Consider the following 18273-nt stretch of genomic DNA (forward strand, 5'->3'; position numbering starts at 1 on the left):
GCGGGAAGAGGGTCGGCTGAAGCCCCGTTAAGGATGGTGCAGCCCTCGCTCGGGTGCTGGGCAGGCCCCAGGCCTCCAAGCTGGCCGTGTGCTCGGAGCTGGCCCATGCAACGCTCCGGGGAATCTCCGTTCGCTGCAGAGAGCCCCCCGTTACTCAGAGGAGAGCTTCCCAGGAGGACATGGCAGATGTCATCAGTGATTCTGTCCCCGTTGGTGCGTCCTGCCTGATGTTCCCACTCCCCTCGCCCCCGTGTGTCCCCCGCTTTCCAAATACGCCGTGTGAGGCCAGAGCCAGGGGGTTCTGGGCCCTGGCTCCGTCTCTCCTGAACCCGCCTGAGCCTAAGCTCAGAGCCGCGTCTCCTGGCGGGAGATATCTTGTCTCTTTGGGGGTCTTGATGCTTCCGTGTAAAGGCGCATCCCCCAGACAGAGCCGAGTTCAGGCTCAAAGACGCGTCTGTCTCTGGGCCAGGGAGAAAGAACAGACGTTAAGGCTCTCGCCCTACACGCGGCCGACCCGGGTTCAATCCCCGGCACCCCATGTGGTCCCCCAAGCACCAGCAGGAGTGACCCCTGAGTGCAGAGCCAGGAGTAAGCCCTGAACACCGCCAGGCGTGGCCCCTCGCCCCAAAAACCAAAAGAGGCATCTGTGTCTTTGCCCCCGGCTGGCACTGGCCTGCCCAGGTTCACACAGAACGGGGGCAAATGCCCAAGAAGGGGGCCCTTGGTGGCCGGGGGTCTCTCCCGCCCCCGCCTCTGGCACGTCGCACCCCAGAGCTGGGCCTGGCTCCTGTCCCCGGCCCCCAGAACCATGGGAAGCGGGTCTGTGGAAGGACAGTCCTTGGGAGGCACACGGTGTCACCCGGGACAGTCACCCCGTGCGGGGGGCGGGGGGAGGGCATCCAAACACCAGACTCTAGAAGGTTCTGCAAACTCTAAGTCACACACTCCGCTTTTCTCCCGGAGGCCCGGAGGCAGGTCCCTGGACTCTGCCCGCCTGTGCAGCCGGCGGCCACCAAGGCCGAGGGGCAAGGTCCACCCCTCCCGGGGTGCCGGCAGCCACGCCCGTTGGCCAGTTTTTCTCTGCGTGTAGCCGAGTTTGCACCTTTGGGTGCAGACTCCACCCCGTGTGCCTAGTGCTCAGAGGACCCAGTTCCTGCACTCCACACCGACGCCGGGCCCGCCCTGCAGTTCCCCCCGTGCCCCCTCCCCCAGCGGTCTCTACACTCCCTTCCCGGGCGGTGCTGTCCGGGGAGCGGGCCCGTGGCTGCAGTTCAGCCTGCAGCAGTGCTCATCCCAAGTGGCTCCCGCGCTCAGTGCTCCCTGCTGCAGCCCCTGTTCTTCAGGCAGTGCGGCCGGCCGGACAGGGCAGCTTGGCCCGGGGGCGGCAGCCAGTCGGCCTGACGGGGTGAGCTCTCCCTGGACGTGGCATGCGGGGCTCCGCGAGTCGCACTGGTAGTGTCAGAGCCTGAAGCCTCCCTGACAGGTTCTGGCGTGGGGGGGGGTCTCGGACACGCGTGCCCCGCGCTCAGGTCAGAGCCCGTCTCCTCGGGGCCTCCTCCCCCACCCCCGGGCTGGGCCACAGCTGCAGTGCGAGGTGACAGCAGGCCCGGGAGACGGGCCGGAGCAGAGCCCCTCGCGGTGGCAGGGTGGACAGCAGGAGGGCCAGCCTGCAGCGCGCCCACGGCTGCTGTCTGGGGTCTCCCTGCGGGAAGCCCAGGCCCCATCGTTGCCTCCAGGGGAGGAGGCCGGGATGATGAAGGTGGGCGCCCGCAGCCTAATGGCCGCGCCCCGGGCACTGCTCTGCCCAGTGGCCACAAGCTGCGGCCCGGGGCTGCTCTCCTCGCCTCTTAAATTGGGGTTAAGAATTCGAGTCTTGGGTGCTGGAGCCATAGCACAGTGGGGAGGGCGTTTGCCTTGCAAGCGGCCGACCCGGGTTCGATTCCCAGCATCCCATAGGGTCCCCTGAGCACCGCCAGGGGTTAATTCCTGAGTACAGAGCCAGGAGGAACCCCTGTGCATCGCCGGGTGTGACCCAAAAAGAAAAAAAAAGAAAAAAAATTCGAATCTTGGTATTTGTGTCGGGATGAGGGGGGAGCTGAGTGCCAGGACTGGATTCGACACACCGAAGGCCAGTCCCGGGCGGGGGGTGGGCCCCCCGGAGCCCCGAGGGGAGGCTCGCGTCTCGGCGGTGTCTGGGAGCCCCGTGCCCGCCACCTTCCATGCAGTTCTAATTTCAGCCATTCACAGCTCACTTCTGAAATAGCATCTCCCCCATGATTGTGTGTGTGCGTGTGTGTGCGTGTGTGTCTATGTGTGTGTGTGAGAGAGAGAGAGAGAGTGCAGGCCGATGTGAGAACAGGCAGAGCCCGCGTCCCGGCTCACACCTCTCCCGGGTAGACACAGACGGGCAGACCAGCCGGCACGGGGGGCGGGGGAGGCTGGTCCCTGAGCCAGCCGGAGGCAGGAGCAAGGATGCGCAATGCAGGTGCCCCTCCGGGCAGCTGGGCAGGGGGTCTCCGTGGCGTTCAGAGACCGAGTCCACGACCACAGCCCTGAGGGCCGCTTGAGCCCTCTCCCTCGGCCATCCGCGACCCCGCTGACCCCCGCCTGGAGACACACACACACACACACACACACACACACACACACACCAGGCGGGTCAGTGCATGCAGTGCCGGATGTGGCGGGTGGATTCTTCCCGACCCCAGCGGGCCCCGCGGCTCCCCGGCCCCACTCCCGTGGCCCCGGCGTCTCTGCCCCTGCTGGGGGCGTCCAGGGCTCGCCCAGAGAAGCGTCTGGTGCTCAGAATTCACAGTCGATGGGAGAGTGGCCGTGCCATGCCCCCCAGACCAGCCCCGGCACCCCCCCGCCCTCCACCCTCACTCGTATCTCCCCCGCCCTCTAGGTCCTCGCCGCGAAAGTGCTCAACTTCGTCATGCCGAACATGTCCCTGGGGCCCATCGACTCGAGCATGCTGTCCCGGAACAAAGCCGAGGTGAGACGCAGCCTCCGGCCCCGAGGCCCCGGGTGGAGCGGGTCCAGCCCTGCGCACGTCAGGTCGGCCGCTGACCGGACGCTCGCGTCTGGGGCCTCCCTGCAAGCGGCCAAATGCCCACGGCCACAATGGAAGCCAGAAGAGCACTGTGGGGGGGGGGGTGAGCGGGCACAAGCCTCTGGCGCCAGCAGAGCTGGGTGCGGGGGTCGAGGCGCTCTGGGCCTCTCACATGCCTTGAGTCCAGGCCCACCAGCCCCAGGCGGAGGCAGAGACGGCTGGTCCCTCGCGGTGGATTGTCACTGCCCTAGGAAGGGGGTGTCCACCCCGCCCTGCCTCCCACACAGAGTGGAACCCAGCTCCTGCCGATGCAGGGATGGACTCGGGCCAGGCCAGGCCAGGGCGGGGTGGGCTTGGCTGCGGAGGTGGGCGCCCAGAGGAAGAAGGTTCCGAGACGGCGCTGCCGGAAGGGCCTGTTCCCGGGACGGCCAAGAATCTGGTTGGCCGTGGGGGCCGGAGAGATAGCACAGCGGGGAGGGCGTTTGCCTTGCACGCGGCCGGACCCGGGTTCGATCCCCGGCATCCCATATGGTCCCCCAAGACCGCCAGGAGTAATTCCTGAGTGCAAAGCCAGGAGTAACCCCTGAGCATGGCCAGGTGTGACCCAAAAAGCAAAAAAAAAAAGAATCTGGTCGGCCGAGGCCCAGCAGGCAGCAGTTACACAGCATCGTGACAGGGCTGCCCCCACCCCCAGTCAAGCTGCTTTTTCAAATCTGAGCCCCTGGTCCTTTGAGGCACCCCATGGGTCAGAAGCCCCTCTGGGATTTCCTTCTGTTGACGACTCGGGGGTCACTGAGGGCAAACTCGGCTGGCAGCAGCTCTGTTTTTGCAACCCCCCAGAACCTTGCAAAAACAAACAAAACAAAAAACTAAACAAACAAAAAAAAAGAAAACCAAATAGCAGAGAACAGGTTGTGTGAAAAAAATACCACCTTAGGCCCCAGAAAGACGGGACTCAAACATGCTGTTGTGCCGTAACCCGCCTCGAGTGAGCTTGACATTGTCCCCATTTCACAGAGGAGGGAAGAGAGAGCCAAGTTCAAGTCACCTGCCCCAGGGCGTGGAGCGAGTCACAGCTGAACCCGTTTCATTCACAAGTCCCCTAACCCCCCTGCCCCCCCCCCCCGCCCCAAGAGCCAGCCCTGTCCCACGAAGCACGTGGCCATCTCACCGTGAGGTGCCACGGCCCCAGAGACACAGCCCTGCATGCCACAGTCCGTGCACACTCCGTGTGCCACGCTCCATGTGTCATACTCGTGTACTCGAGTACCACGCCCCGGGTGCCATGCTCTGCGTGCCACACTCTTGTGCCACACTCCACGTGCCACACTCCCGTGCCCACGCTCCTCCGGGGTGGGCATGGGTGAGCGGGGCTCCAGCCGGGCCTCCTCTCCCGTGGAATAGCCGTGGCTTAAAAGTGCAGCCCTGGGGGCTGGAGCAATAGCACAGCGGGTAGGGCGTTTGCCTTGCACGCGGCCGACCCGGGTTCGATTCCCAGCATCCCATATGGTCCCCTGAGCACCGCCAGGGGTAATTCCTGAGTGCAAAGCCAGGAGTAACCCCTGTGCATCGCCGGGTGTGACCCAAAAAGCAAAAAATAATAATAATAATAATGTGCAGCCCTAGTAAAACCAATTATCTCTGCAGCAGCTGCAGGGGGACAATGATGGGGACAGAGAGAGAGAGAGAGAGGGAGCGAAAGAGGAGGGTAGAGAGAGAAGGGGGAGAGAGGAGGGAGGGGAGGGGATGGGGACAGGGGGAGGGGGAGGAAGGAAGAGGGGAGAGAGAGGAAGGAGATGCACCTTTGAGACCTTCAAGATGTGGAGGCGCAAACCCAAGGTGTGTTTCACACCTGAAAACACCAGGGCCCGGGGAGAGAGATAAACAGCCAGGGAAGTGACCCCAGGTCCACTCTGTTCCCAAGCAGCACAGTCCAGAGCTCTCGCTTCTGGAATTGTGGAAAGTTCCACTGAGGACCTCGTCCCCTGCCCCCCTCCCTGCCCCCGTCGTCCCCTCCCCGATTAGCCGGGCCTGCAGATACACAAGTGATTTTGACTTCGCTGTGGTTTTTGTTTTGCTCTGGGTGAGTCATCCCCAGCCGTGCCCAGGCCTCACTCCTGGTGGGCTTGGGAGACCCTGTGGGATGCCAGGGATCGAACCCGGGTCAGCTGTGTGCAAGGCGAGCGCCCTCCCCGCGGTGCCGTGGCCCCAGCTCACTGGTGAGGCGTCTTTCCCTTGTCTATTACAAGGTGTTGACAACAGGGGGCGCTGGCTCCCCTGGCAGGGGTGGGAGGGGGGTTCCCCGGGGTTCCCAGGCCAGGCCAGGGTGTTCACAGCCAGCCGACAAGCCGACACGGGCCTTTGGTCGCGCTGACGTGCGTCCATGTGCAGCTGGCGGTAGAGAATCACACACTGAGGCCGGAGGTCCCCTGGGCCTCGCCCCCCCCTCCCGCCCTGGCGCTGGCCTGGGGGGCTTTGACATCTGCGGCCGTGCTCGCCGCGGGAGTCCCAGCCCCTTTTGTGGTGTCTGCCCTCGCCTGACTGTGGCACGGTGGGGAAGCACGCTGTGGGTCACAGGATGCTGAGCTGGGGGTCACTGTCGGGGTCATGCTTAGCGCACATGGGGAAGCCGGGCTGCAGCCCTGAGACCAGACCTGGGCCCAGAATTACACGACAGACCTTTGGGATCAGAGTCTGGGTTTTCAGGGCGCTGCACATGAAGCCAGGTCCTTGGCCAGCTGGGTCACTTTCCTGAACATGTTGGTTTGGGTTTATTTATATTATTTTAGAGAAGCCACAGGCTGGAGCCATAGCACAGCGGGTAGGGCGTTTGCCTTGCACGCAGCCAACCCGGGTTCGATTCCTCTGTCCCTCTCGGAGAGCCCGGCAAGCTACCGAGAGTATCCCGCCTGCACGGCAGAGCCTGGCAAGCTCCCCGTGGCGTGTTCGATATGCCAAACACAGTCACAACAAGTCTCACCATGGAGACGTTACTGGTGCCCGCTCGAGCAGATCGATGAGCCACGGGACGACAGTGCGACAGTGCTATAGTGCAGAGAAGCCTCACCCAGCCGAGCCAGGGATCCAACTAAAGGCCTTGCATGAGCTCAGCCCTTGCTCAGAGGAAGCCTCAGCCACCCTCCCCACCCCCACCCCTGAGCAGCTGAGCCTCGGGCGGGATGCAGGAATCGTGGGACTCCCCTTCCGCCAGAGACCAGCCCTCCGCCGCCCCGGCTGCTCTGAGCCTCCCTTGAACATGCTGCTAAGCTTTTAAAAATAGCAGCTCCGAGAGGCGTCGCTGCCGTGGGGCCAGACACAGCCGCACTCGGATGCTTCCCCGGAGCCCTAGTGAACCAGGAGAGAGGCGCCGCCCCGAGCAGAAGGGCGGGGGGCAGGGCCCCACTCGGGCGGGAGCGACCCCTCCTCTCTGAACGGTCTTGCTGCGAGAATGCCCAGAGCGGGATTAGCTGGGGCGTCACCATGGCGGGGGTCCTCACAGCGCCCCCCCCAAGACTGCACAGGCCCCAGCGCCCAGCCTCCTGCCCACCGAGGCTCGCTCTGCCCAGCCGGCACGCCCCAGGGCCCCAGAGGGCCCACCTGCCCGGCCCAGCCCGGCCCCCAGAACCCCCCTGCCTGGCTCCTGGGAGCCTAGTTCAGTGCCAGGCTTTGCATTTTGTGGGCCCAGGAAGGGCAAGTCCCTGTCATACGTAGCCAAGTCAGAACTAGCACCCAGATTCCTCAACTCCCGGCCAAGTGCTCTTGGCACTGAAATCCCGAGAATAAATAAAGGTTGCTGGTGGGGGGAGGGGGAGGTAGGCAGAGAGATAGAACAGCACGGAGGACGCTTGCTTCACACACAGCCAATCAGGTGCCAGCACTGGCACCCCAGATCCCAGATGGCCCCCCCAGCCCCACCGGAAGTGACCCCTGCCTGAGCACTGCCAGGTCTGCCCCACACTGCAAAAAAAAATAAAATAAAATAAATTCCAGCCAGGCACTTCCTGTCTGGCTGCACATTCCCTGGGCAGAGCTCCGGGGTGCGGGCACAGTCACAATGCCACGCCCAGCAGTGGGGCTTTCGGGATGCGGTGCCCCCCCACACACACACACACCCTCTCTGAGAAGCCTGGAATGTTCTCCAGAGCTCTCCAGCCAAGGACGCGGGGGAAGGAGGGGGCCTGTCCACTGGCCCCCAGGGCCTCCAGCCCCAACACCGTCAGTTCCTCACACACAGAGGGATGCGGCTCTCTCCGAGCCCCCGGGCCCCGGGCCTCAGGGGTTGGGTGGCAGCCGGAGGCCTAGACCCACAGGGCCCGCCCCCTGCCGAGGCCGTACACGGCGGCCACGACCCTTCAGAACCAAGTCCCCGTTCCCACATGGGCGCCCAGTGCTGGGTTTGGGCCGCATGGCACATTCAGGCCCCCCTGAGAGCTGTGAGGCTTGGCCCTCTGCTCCCCCTGTTTCCACCTCACCCCTGCACCACCGTCTTTCCGATGTCCTCCATCCCGCTCCCTACGGAGGCCGCGTCTCCCCGGCCCCTAGCAGGGCCCCACTGCTGAGGCTGCGGGCGACTGTCACTGCAGCTGACAACGGCCCCAGCCGCTCATGGAAGCCCACTTCGGGCTGCCTGACGGGCACAGTTACCCTGGAAGCGGCTTAAAGTTGACCAGTGTCTTAAACTTAAAATTGACCAGGGCTGGAGCGATGGCACAGCGGGGAGGGCGTTTGCCTTGCACGCGGCCGACCCAGATTCGATTCCTCCGTCCCTCTCGGAGAGCCCGGCAAGCTACCGAGAGTATCCCGCCCGCACGGCAGAGCCTGGCAAGCTACCCACGGCGTATCCGATGGCCAAACAACACACACCACAAGGGGCAAGGGGAGGGGGGGAAGGGGGACACCCCCCCACCCGCCCTCGCCTCAGCGCCGCCTCCCCGCCCCCCGCAGGTGGACATCTACAACGCCGACCCGCTCAACTGCCGTGCGGGCCTCAAGGTCTGCTTCGGCATCCAGCTGCTGAATGCCGTGTCCCGCGTGGAGCGCGCCCTGCCCCGGCTCACGCTGCCCTTCCTGCTGCTGCAGGGCTCGGCCGACCGCCTGTGCGACAGCAAGGGGGCCTACCTGCTCATGGAGTCGGCCCGCAGCCAGGACAAGACGCTCAAGGTGACGCCCGCACCCTCCCCCCCAACCCCCCAGCCCCGATGGGTCCCCAAGGGCGCAGGCGCAGACCAGGAGCCCTGGCTGAGCTCTGAGCAGGGTAGGGAGGGGGCTTTGTCCAGCCCAGGGCCCCAGGACCATGCGAGGCCTCCTCGGCCACGGGCGGGGGCTGTGGGCCCTGCGAAGGGGACGGCCACGACTGGCCAGAGGCCGCCTCGGAGAGGAAGGAGGTTCTGAGGCCGAGAGGTGCCGGCCAGCCTGGGGCACAGCAGCGGGACGTGCCCGCTGTCCACCCGCCCCCGCGGCTGAGAGCCCAGGTGGCCTCTGGGCACAGTCCTGGGCAGGGGGCCCCCACTGTGCCGCCCAGCCTGTATGTGGACACAGGGACCTTGGACTTGGGGAGCCTCGGGCCACCTCTGGCCAGGACCCACCCCACTGGCCAGTGAGTGCCCCATTGGGGAAATGACCCGGGGTCCCACGCAGGCCTGCCCGCGGCCACGTCAGGGTGGGTGTGAAGAGCAGGCAGGGGAAAGAGGGGGCCGAGCCAGAGGGAACATCCAGGGTCCTGCCCCACCAGCCCCAAACCCCTTGAGGGTGCCAGGAGCCCCGCAGAGCACACACGCCCTCCACCCCAGTCACCCCATCTCTCACCCGGTACCCGGCACCAGCCCAGGCCTGGAGGACCAGAGGGGCCGGACGATTAGGCCGCAGAGTCCCCCCGAGGTCCAGCTGGGCCAAGTGAGAGCCAGGGAGAGAGCAGCTGAGTCTCCATAAGGCCAAGCCACCAGGGGGCGCCTCACCCTCCGTCCCGGGGCTGGGCACCAGGCTGGGCAGTCTGACCTTTTACCCCGAGTTTGTTGCTTCTTGTTGTTGTTGGGGGTTTTTGGGGTTTTTTTTGGCTTTTGTTTTGTTTTTGGAATGCAACAACTTTATTCAAGGACAGTGCAATGAAGTTTGTTGAACGCTTAAAGGAAAGTGGGTATTAGGGCTGGAGTGATAGCACAGCGGGTAGGGCATTTGCCTTGCACGCGGCCAGCCGGGTTCGATCCCCGGCACCCCCATATGGTCCCCCAAGTACCACCAGGAGTATCGCCAGTGTGCCCCCCCTACAATAAAGCAGGGGTGGTATTTCAGACGCCCCCCGCCTTGGGTACAGGACCAAGCGCAGGTGTCAGAGTCGGGCGGGGTGTGGCCATCTTCCAGCTGTTTGCCCGCAGAGGTCTGCTGGCCAGGGGGTGACCTCCTCGTCCTGGAGCTTGGCCCTGACATTCCCGTGGACACAGAGCCCTCCGCGGCCTCCCGGGTATCCGTGCCCTCCTTCACCTTGCCCGGTGCCCCGTACTTGCTGTCCGTCCACTCGAGCTTGGCAGTGCAGGCGGAAGACCAGGGGCCGTTGGTGTTGGGTCCAGCATTTGCCGTGGACAAGATGCCAGGCCCGGTGCTTCGGGATGAGTCTTGGGGTGCACACAGTCGGGGTGGGGAGGCCTCATGACTTCACGTCCCTCCTTAGGTCCCTGCAGGCTGGGGGCACTGTGGGTCGCAGGCAGACCCACAGCCTCGCCTGGGCACTCGGCTGACAGCGCAGAGGGGCAAGCACCCCAGCGTCCACGGACATGGGGTCACACAACAGGGGCGGTCAGGCTTGGAAGAAGGAGGACGCTGACCCCCTGCTGCCCCGTGGTCAGAGCTGGGGATGGGGGCACAGAGCTCTCAGGGTAGAAGGTGAGGTCAGCACTGACCCTCACCTTGGGGGGGGTGGGGGAGGGCACCTGCCTGCGCCTGCCTGCAGGGGGCGCTGTGGCACCGCAGGCTTATTCAGAGGTTAAGAGGGAGAAGACCCCAGGGACAGGGGACAGGCAGGGCCGTGCTTCTGGGTGGTCACCCCAGGGCAGCTCATGAGTGAGGCTCATCGTGCTAGAGCCAGGAAGTGTCCCCCAGGAAGGGGCCCTGGGGCTGGAGGGCTGGAGGCAGCCGGGGCTGCAGGCCTGGGAACGGGGATACAGATGGACAGACAGGCAGAGACAGGGCACGCCGCAGGCCTCTGGGCCAAGGAGCTGCCAGCAGAGGGGATGTCGGGGGGCAGGGCTGGGGGGGGCTGCCCCCACCTGAGCTGGGGTGTCGGGGTGCAGGGCTGGGGCTGCCCCCACCTGAGCTGGGATGTCGGGGTGCAGGGTGGGGGGCTGCCCTCGCCTGGCTGGGATGTCGGGGGGCAGGGCCGGGGGTCCGCCGCCCGCCTGAGCCCCACCCCCTCTTGCAGATCTACGAAGGTGCCTACCACGTCCTCCACAAGGAGCTCCCCGACGTCACCAGCTCGGTCTTCCGCGAGATCAACATGTGGGTGTCTCAAAGAACAGCGGCCACCAAGGGGTCCTCGCTCTGAGTGCCCGAGCAGGGGCCTCCCGCGGGGTGGGGGCGGCGGGGGCAGGGCCAGCGGCTTGCGGGTGGGGCTTGCGAAACACAAACAAAACAAACCCAGGGGAAGAAACTCGCCCGTCGAGGCGTCCCTAATGCACCTGACTCCGAAACCAGAACCTGCTCCCAGCCGGCCGCTGGTGCCGCTGAAGGGACAGAGAGAGCGGGGTGACCGTCCCCCCCCCAGGGGCCATGAAACCGAGCAAAGCCTCTGCCCCGTCTCCCCGGCCCCCGATCTCCCACCTGCCCAGGAACCCAGGGGGGTGCCTGAGCCTCCCTCAGCCCCCAGCCCAGACCCGACCCCGGCAGCATCCCAGGGAGGAGGGGGGGAGGGGGCGGTGCCCCCAGACTTCCAAAGGCACAAGCCCCAGGCTGCAGGTTGCCAGGGGCCCCTGGGGTGCCCGCCTCCGGGGCGCCATGTGTCGGGGTCCCAGGGGCCCCCGGCCTGGAGGGCTAAAGAAGAGAGTCTAATATATAGAAGAGAGTCTAAAGCAGAGACTATTTTGCTGACAGGGTGTGGGGAGGCCTGGAGGCCTGGAGCCTCGGGGCCCCTCCAGGGAGCCTGTGCCCGATCCCCCTGCCCGCCTGCAGCCAGGAGCCCCAGCTGGCAGGACAGAGACTTGGCCGGAAGGGGGTGCCAGCACCCCTGACTTGCCTTCCCCACACCCCTCACCACCACTGCCCTCCCTTAGTTCCAGCAATAAACGGGAACCTACCACCAGGGGGCGACATTCAGCTCCTACTTGCACTTGGGACTCGCTGTTACCTCATGAGTCCCCCCCCCCAGAGCCAGTGCGACCCCCCTCCTGTGGGGGGTCACCTGCTCGGCCTTAGAGCGCAGCGCAGGGGCCCCAGGGCCCCAGATGAGCTGGCCACCTCCCCCTCCACCGGGATCTGGGGGCCCTCCCCACGCCCTGTATTTTCAGGCGTCGTTCTGAGTCCCCGCCAGCAGGTGGCGCCCGGCCCTCCTTGACGGCCTCGCCCACAGGGCAGTTGGGGGGGTCCCTCACCCAGGCCCCCACCCCGGCGGCCTCCGCTGCACCTCCAGCTCCACTGAGGAGCAAACGCCGGCTCAGGAGAGCAGGAGCCCCCACACGGAGGCCCGGGGCCACCACCCTAGAGTTTTGGTGGCCACACGGGCCGGTCAGTGCTGGGTGTGGGGCCACCAGAGTCGCTTCCATGGACGCCCCCACGTGACTCGGGCTACTGCCCCAGGGCCGGCCCCGGCCCACCTTCCACAGGGCATGACCAGAGCCCGGCAGCCGGGCTCAGCTGGCACAGGGCTGAGTGGCACTGCGGGCCCGCGGGGGTCTCTGGGCCACGGGCAGCCTGGCCCAGGGAGAGGGGGCCGAGGAGCTGGGGAGGGCCCCGAGAGGCCGCCAGCCCCCTCGCCAGGCCTCTGCGCCCCAGCACCTGCCCCGCCTGTCCCCCCACCTGTGTCTCTGGGGGCTCAGCCTGACGCCTCCTGCGGCTGGGCGGGGGGCGGGCGGCCCCTGCCTCCCTGCCGTCTCGGGTGCCGGGCTCACGGTGCGAGTCCCCCGCCCGTTCTTCCCCTCGCCCACCGAGCACTAGCAGACCCCAGTAGGGTCCCCGCAGCTTCCCAGCAAGTCACAGCCTGTCACTGCGCCCATCCGGCCCTCGGGGACACGCACACCTGGAACGGTCACAGGAACCGATGTACCACAGCTAACCCTAATAAACACGTCTCCTGACCGGCCGCCGTGTGAGCCTGTGTGCCTGTGTGTCGCTGTGTGTGTCTGTGTGTGTCCGTGGGTGCCTGTATGTGTGTCTCTGTGTCTGTGTGTATATATGTCTGTGTGTGTCTCTGTGTATCTGTGTGTGTCAGTGTGTGTGTGCCTGTGTCTGTCTGTGTGTATCTGTGGACGCCTGTGTGTCTCTGTGTGTCTGTGTGTCTCTTTGTCTGTGTGTCTGTGGATGCCTTTATGTGTGTCTCTGTGTCTCTTTGTCTGTGTGTCTGTGTGTCCATGGATGGCCTGTATGTGTGTCTCTGTGTCTGTGTCTGTGTCTATATATGTCTCTGTGTGTCTCTGTATATCTATGGGTGTCCGTGTGTGTACCTGTGTCTGTCTGTGTGTATCTGTGGATGCCTGTATGTGTGTCTCTGTGTGTTTGTGTGTCTCTGTGTCTGTGTGTCCGTGGATGCCTGTATGTGTGTCTCTGTGTCTGAGTCTGTGTCTATATATGTCTCTGTGTGTTTCTGTATATCTATGGGTGTCCATGTGTGTGCCTGTGTCTGTGTGTATCTATGGATGCCTGTATGTGTCTCTGTGTCTATGTGTGTGTGTGTCTCTATATATGTCTGTGTGTGTCTTTATATATCTGTGTGTCCGTGTGTGTGCCTGTGTCTATCTGTGTGTATCTGTGGATGCCTGTATGTGTGTGTGTGTGTGTGTGTGTGTGTGTGTGTGTGTGTGTGTTTGCCCAGAGCTGAGCTCCCACACCCCAGTGCCCGGTGTCTGAACACAGGGATGGGGGCAGGTTTGCTCTCCTGGACTCGGGGGCCCCCGCCTGGAGTGCAAGCTCCTTCATGCACAAATTCGCTTCCAGGCTGAGCCACTCTGCAAGGGGCCCCCAGCTCTGCAGGGCGGCCCCCCCGGCCCCCGGCCTCCCGCCAGCCTGACGCTCAGGCCAGCCCCCCCAGCAGCCCCTCCAGGCCTGGCCACTCTCGATTTTGTAGTTTGTCCTGGGGGCTCCCAAGCGGTGCTCAGGGGGCTGGGGGCCCTGCCAGGCCCCCGAATGTGGTGCAGCTCAGGGCCCCAGCAGCGCTGGCGCCCTCCAGTGGGGATGTTGGGGGACCGCACGGTGTCAGGAGCGGAGCCAGACATGCGCCCAGCCCCCACCCCGCACCTCCTGCCGTCCGACCTGCCGCTCATCCCCTGTCCCTTCTGCCCCGGAGTCCCGCCGGGCCCCACAGCTTCCCTCCGCCCCCGGCCGCCTGGCCAGCTGCTCTGTGACTCAGGCTCCCTCCTCGCTCCGGGAAGCTTCAGTACTCCCCGAGTCACAGACCCTGCGCCCACAGGTCCCGGGCCCCCTTCCTCCCCACTGGCCGCTGTAAAGTGCCCGGGCCTGCCCAGCCCAGTCACCTCCCTGCCAGCTGACGCTCTGCTGCTTTGCAGGCCATGGGGGCGGGGGGACAAGTGTCCAGGCCCCCCCAGCACTGGTCCAGGAGGACCCTGTGGAGGGTGGGATTGCACCCTGCAGGCCTGACCCTCCCCCGCTTCCCCCAGCTGTGCCACAGGCCGTGGACGCAGGTCCACACCGGAGTCGGGTCCACTGTCTTGAAATCCACCATCATCATTCTGGGGTTTGACCCAGGACACATGAAGCCCGTGTCCCACCACGAAGCCTCTCCCGAGCCCTCTTGGTCACTTCTGTCCAAGGCCCAGGCTCCGAGGGGGGAGGGGGACCTCAAGGCAGTGCAGTTTCCAGATGAGCCACAAGGGGGAGCCAACAGCCCGCAGGGGAGCCTGGCTGCTTGCAGGGGCTTGGGCTGGGAGCTGGGTGGAGTCAGGCCACAGCTAAGAGCCAGTGGGGGGCTCCCAAGGGTTGGGGGCTGGGGGCGGGAGGGGGCAGCACCCGGCTCCCCTCCCCCACACCTCCAGTTCTGAGCAGCTGGCTTCATGCCGTGGTCCAGCCTCATCCTCGTTCCAGGGACAGGAGGGACGGGGCAGCAGCTCCCATCTCAAACCCAAGGCTGGGCTGGGAATTTGGAAAGCGGGGCTCAGGGCCGACAGCTGGCACAGCGGGCACTGCCCTGCCCTGCACCCCGCTGACCCTGGTTCCATCCTTGGCTCTGCGTAGGGTCGCCAGGAGTGACTCCTGAGCACAGAGCCAGGATATAAGCAAACTGGCCAAAACAGAGGAGATTCATAGCTGGTCCAGCCCCCAGGCTGTACCCAGAAAGGAACTTGGGGGCGGGGAGGGGGCGGCTGCCTTCCAAGGAGGGGCGGGGCGGGGGTCCTGGGAGCAGGTGGTAGACCCAGGTGCCTGGGGAGGCGGGAACCAGCAGCGTTGCTGGCCAGCTGCACCCGCGGGCCCAGGAGTCCTGGGAACCCAGAGGCAAGAGGGACAGAACTCCCCCAAGGATGGCAGCCCAGGATGTGCACAGGGGAGGCCCTACGCGAGCGTGTCGCCTCAAAGGGGGTGTTGAGGGTTACGTAGGAGTTCTCCAAGCAAAAGAGCACACACAAAGTCTTTGCTTTTGTTTGGGGGTTTGGTTTTTGGTTTTAGCCCCTGGACTTCCTGCAGGGAGGAGGGTATCACAGGAGGGCAGGAGGTCCCCCGAGTGACCCAGGGGCCACAATTCCCCCAGGTCCCTCCTCATGCTGGGTGTTGGGGGGAAACCACACAGCCCTGACGAGCGCCTGGCCCCCGCCGGGACGGGGCTGGGCCCCCCTTGGAGCCCTCACACCAGCTTTGGGGAGCAGCTGAGTTGTCCCTGCAGTTATCAACCGACCGAGGGTCTCGGGGATTCTGGCGATGAGAGCTGGTGAAACGCCGAGCTCAGAGATGGCGCAGGACCCGCCAGTCCCCGAGCAGCTGGGCAGTGCCAGCCGCCCTTGCGGGCACAGAGGCACCGACGCCTGGACACCAGGACCCTGGCCCTTCCCCTCAGAAGCCCCTGCTCGGGGCCAGGGGTTGGGAGCAAACTGGCTCAGCATCCCACAGTGAGGAACGCTCCTGCCCTCGGATGTACCCTCAGCGCACGGGAGAGATGGACGAGCCGGGCAGGGAGCACTGCGTGTGGAAGCGCCGAGTTTGATCCCTGGCGCTTTTGAGCCACGCCGGCCCCAAGCACTGCCCGGTGGGGCCCTAGAGGCCCTCAGCACCACCGGAAGGGGCACCCAAGTGTTGAGCGAGATTAAGGGGCCCCTTTGCTCTGGTGCGCACTCAGGTGTGTGATATCAGGAGTCAGACAGCAGCGTCATTCACCCACTTCCTGTCTGCCAGGAAACAGGGTGCTGAGGGTTACATAGGAGTTTTCCAAGCAACGCGCACACACAAAGCCTTTGTTTTTGTTGTTTTTGGTGTTAGCTCCTTTATTTCCTGCAGGGAGGAGGCTGCCACAGAAATATGACAGAGTGGCTAGAAGCTTGTGTTTTTCTTTACAGGTGCAATGACTGGGAGGCCAGGAATGGGGCAGAGGCACCCCCAAAGCTTAGTGGTTAGGGTCAGCCATGGCTTCATGGGAGATCTTCCATCTGAACAGAGGCTGGGCGACAGCACGGCGGGGCAGAGAGGGTGCTGGCCTCGCACGGGGCCGACCTGGCCTCAGTCCCCAGCATCCCAGATGGTCCTGTCCCGTCAGCCCCACCGGGAGTGAGCCCTGGGCAGCACGGGGCATGGCCCCAGAGCCTAAACGCAAGAGCTTCCTCATCAACAAACCGCAACCCCCGGCACTCGTGAGCTGGTCGCTGTTTTGCTTCCGGTCCAGGATGACTTAGCACGGCCCTGCAGGTGCCACCTGCTGCCTCCCTCACGGGTCCCAGGCACGAGCCCGTCACGCCCTCCCAGCTGCTCCTGATTCCAGCATCACTCGGTTGTTCTCTCTCCAGCTGTGAGCCGGGGTCAGGCTAGAACACGCCATTTCCCAGGCGGCAGGAGTGTGGGAGCACTGCCGAGGGAGTCGCAGGGGAGGGGCGACGCGGCCGGTGACTCTGGAAGAGCTGGTGAATGAATAGTAGCAGACGCAACCCCAACTTTCGGCCACGTCCTGGCTCCTCCTGGGGGCGCACCTTGTCTGGGAGCCCGGGGTCAGAGTTGGGGGTGGTTGGGGACCCCATATTGTCCTGGGACCCTGAGCAGGGCTGTGTGTGGGGTCACCGGAAACCGTGCCCCATTCCCTTGCGAGGACGTCTGTCCTGTTCCCACCCTCCTTGGAGGCGGGCCCCCTTCCTACAGAAGGCCCCTGGCCCAGGGGGAGGAAGGGGACACCGATCAGGGTGGGGGCGGCTGGGGAGGCCCATTTACAGGGTGCATCATTCTCGCGCTCCCAGGAGCCACCGGGTTTGGCTGAACAGAATCCTTGCCCTGAGCCCACACTCAGACATCCCTTTTTCTTTTAGCTCACACCCGGCGATGCTCAGGGGTGACGCCCGGCTCTGTACTCCGGAATCACTCCTGGCTGTGCTCGGGGGACCCTATGGGATGCCGGGGATTGAACTCGGGTCGGCCGTGTGCAAGGCAAACGCCCTCCCCACTGTGCTCTTGCTCCAGCCCCCACACTTTACATTCTTACTTGAGACCTGCGGTAGGAAGGGACCTCGCGGCTGAGTCTTCAGCCCGAGTTCTCCCCTGAACATGCACCCGGCTCGCACCCCGCTCGGTTCTGCCCCCGCTGAGGCCGCCCGGGTTCTCTCTTGAATGCATTTTCTCTCTCTCCTCTCACATCTTTCTTTTTTGTTTGTTTGTTTGGTTGGTTGTTGGTCTTGTTTTGGGGTCATTCCTGGCTCTGCACTCAGGAATCACTGCTGCTGGTGATCAGGGAACCAGACGGGGTGCCGGGGATCGAACCCAGGTCTGCCGCGTGCAAGGCACAGGCCATCCCTGCTGTGCTGTCTCTCACGTCTTCCTAAGCAAGTTTCATTCCTTTAAAAACTATCTTGCTTCACACACTCACACACACACACACACACACACACACACACACAGGACGGGAACTTGAGGCCCTCAGGTGGAGGCTGTAGAGCAGACAACAGCTCACAGGCCCCCATATCTGGGAAGAGAAACGGGTGGAATGTTCCCGCGTTTCTTCAGCTGCGGGGGCTGAGGCCGGGACAGCGTGAGCCCAGCCGAGCAGGCGCCTGGCCTGGGACGGATCCCGGAGGGTGTCCCGGGGAACTGCCCCTCAGGCCCTCGCGCTGACCGGGGTGGCCGAGAATCAGCACGTGGCATACGGGAGGCCTCCCCCGAGGTCTGGGTTCCCTCATCAGAGTGCGGGGCGGGGGGTCACTCAGGCCTCCCGTGCCCTGGGCACCCCCAGGCCCTTCTCGCCGGGCCCCAGGCCACGGGACTGCCCCGATGGCCTCACCATGGCACTCAGGGTCCGAACCCGCAACCCTGCACTGGGAGACTCTCCTGAGTGCTCCCCCCCAGCGCTGTGTCTCCGGGCCCTTCAGACCTCGGCTTCCTGACTCGGGGCTCCCTCTAACCGGGCCTGGCTACAGTGACTCACCTGGCACTCCACGCCAGGCGAGGAGGGAGGGAGTGGCTGCCCCAATTTGCAGGTGGGTAAACTGAGGCCTAGGGTGGTGCCCAAGCAGTAAGTGGTACAGCCACAGCGAAGCCTCTAACTCCGGCCTGGCTGACCCCCGCACCCCCTCCCCGCCCACATCCCTGCAGGCACAGTCCAGGACCAGGCTCCCACGCCCCAGGCCACCCCCAAAGGTGCAAGAGGGCCCATCAGGAGACACCCCCACATACACACGCTTCCGGAGGGACTGGGCGAGGCGAGAAGGGCAAAGAGGTGCCCCTGACTGCACAGGGGAGCGCTGCCCCCAGTAGTCCCCAGGCCCTAGAGATCTGAACACGGCCCCCTGCAGGCCCCACTCCAGAGCCCCTCCCACGCCCTTGCCTCCCACTTCTCCCAAGAGCTGAAGCCACCGGCTCCGCGCCCAGGCCCGGGACAGCGGCTC

The 18273-nt window shown here is 64.8% G+C and overlaps 1 protein-coding gene across 4 annotated transcripts in view; it reads left to right on the forward strand.

Annotated features, from left to right (window-relative positions):
• Positions 1–12335, forward strand: part of MGLL (monoglyceride lipase) — a 98709-nt gene extending 86374 nt beyond the window's left edge. For all 4 annotated transcript variants that reach the window (XM_055134563.1, XM_055134565.1, XM_055134562.1 and 1 more), the window contains 3 exons: positions 2906–2995; positions 7997–8212; positions 10464–12335. In XM_055134563.1, coding sequence (XP_054990538.1) covers positions 2906–2995; positions 7997–8212; positions 10464–10586 — 429 coding nt within the window. In that variant the 3' untranslated portion in view covers positions 10587–12335. The remainder of the gene's footprint in view (positions 1–2905; positions 2996–7996; positions 8213–10463) is intronic.
• Positions 12336–18273: the final 5938 nt, after the last annotated feature.

This window comes from Sorex araneus, chromosome 4 (assembly GCF_027595985.1).
Source record: "Sorex araneus isolate mSorAra2 chromosome 4, mSorAra2.pri, whole genome shotgun sequence".
In the NCBI taxonomy this organism is placed as follows: domain Eukaryota; kingdom Metazoa; phylum Chordata; class Mammalia; order Eulipotyphla; family Soricidae; genus Sorex; species Sorex araneus.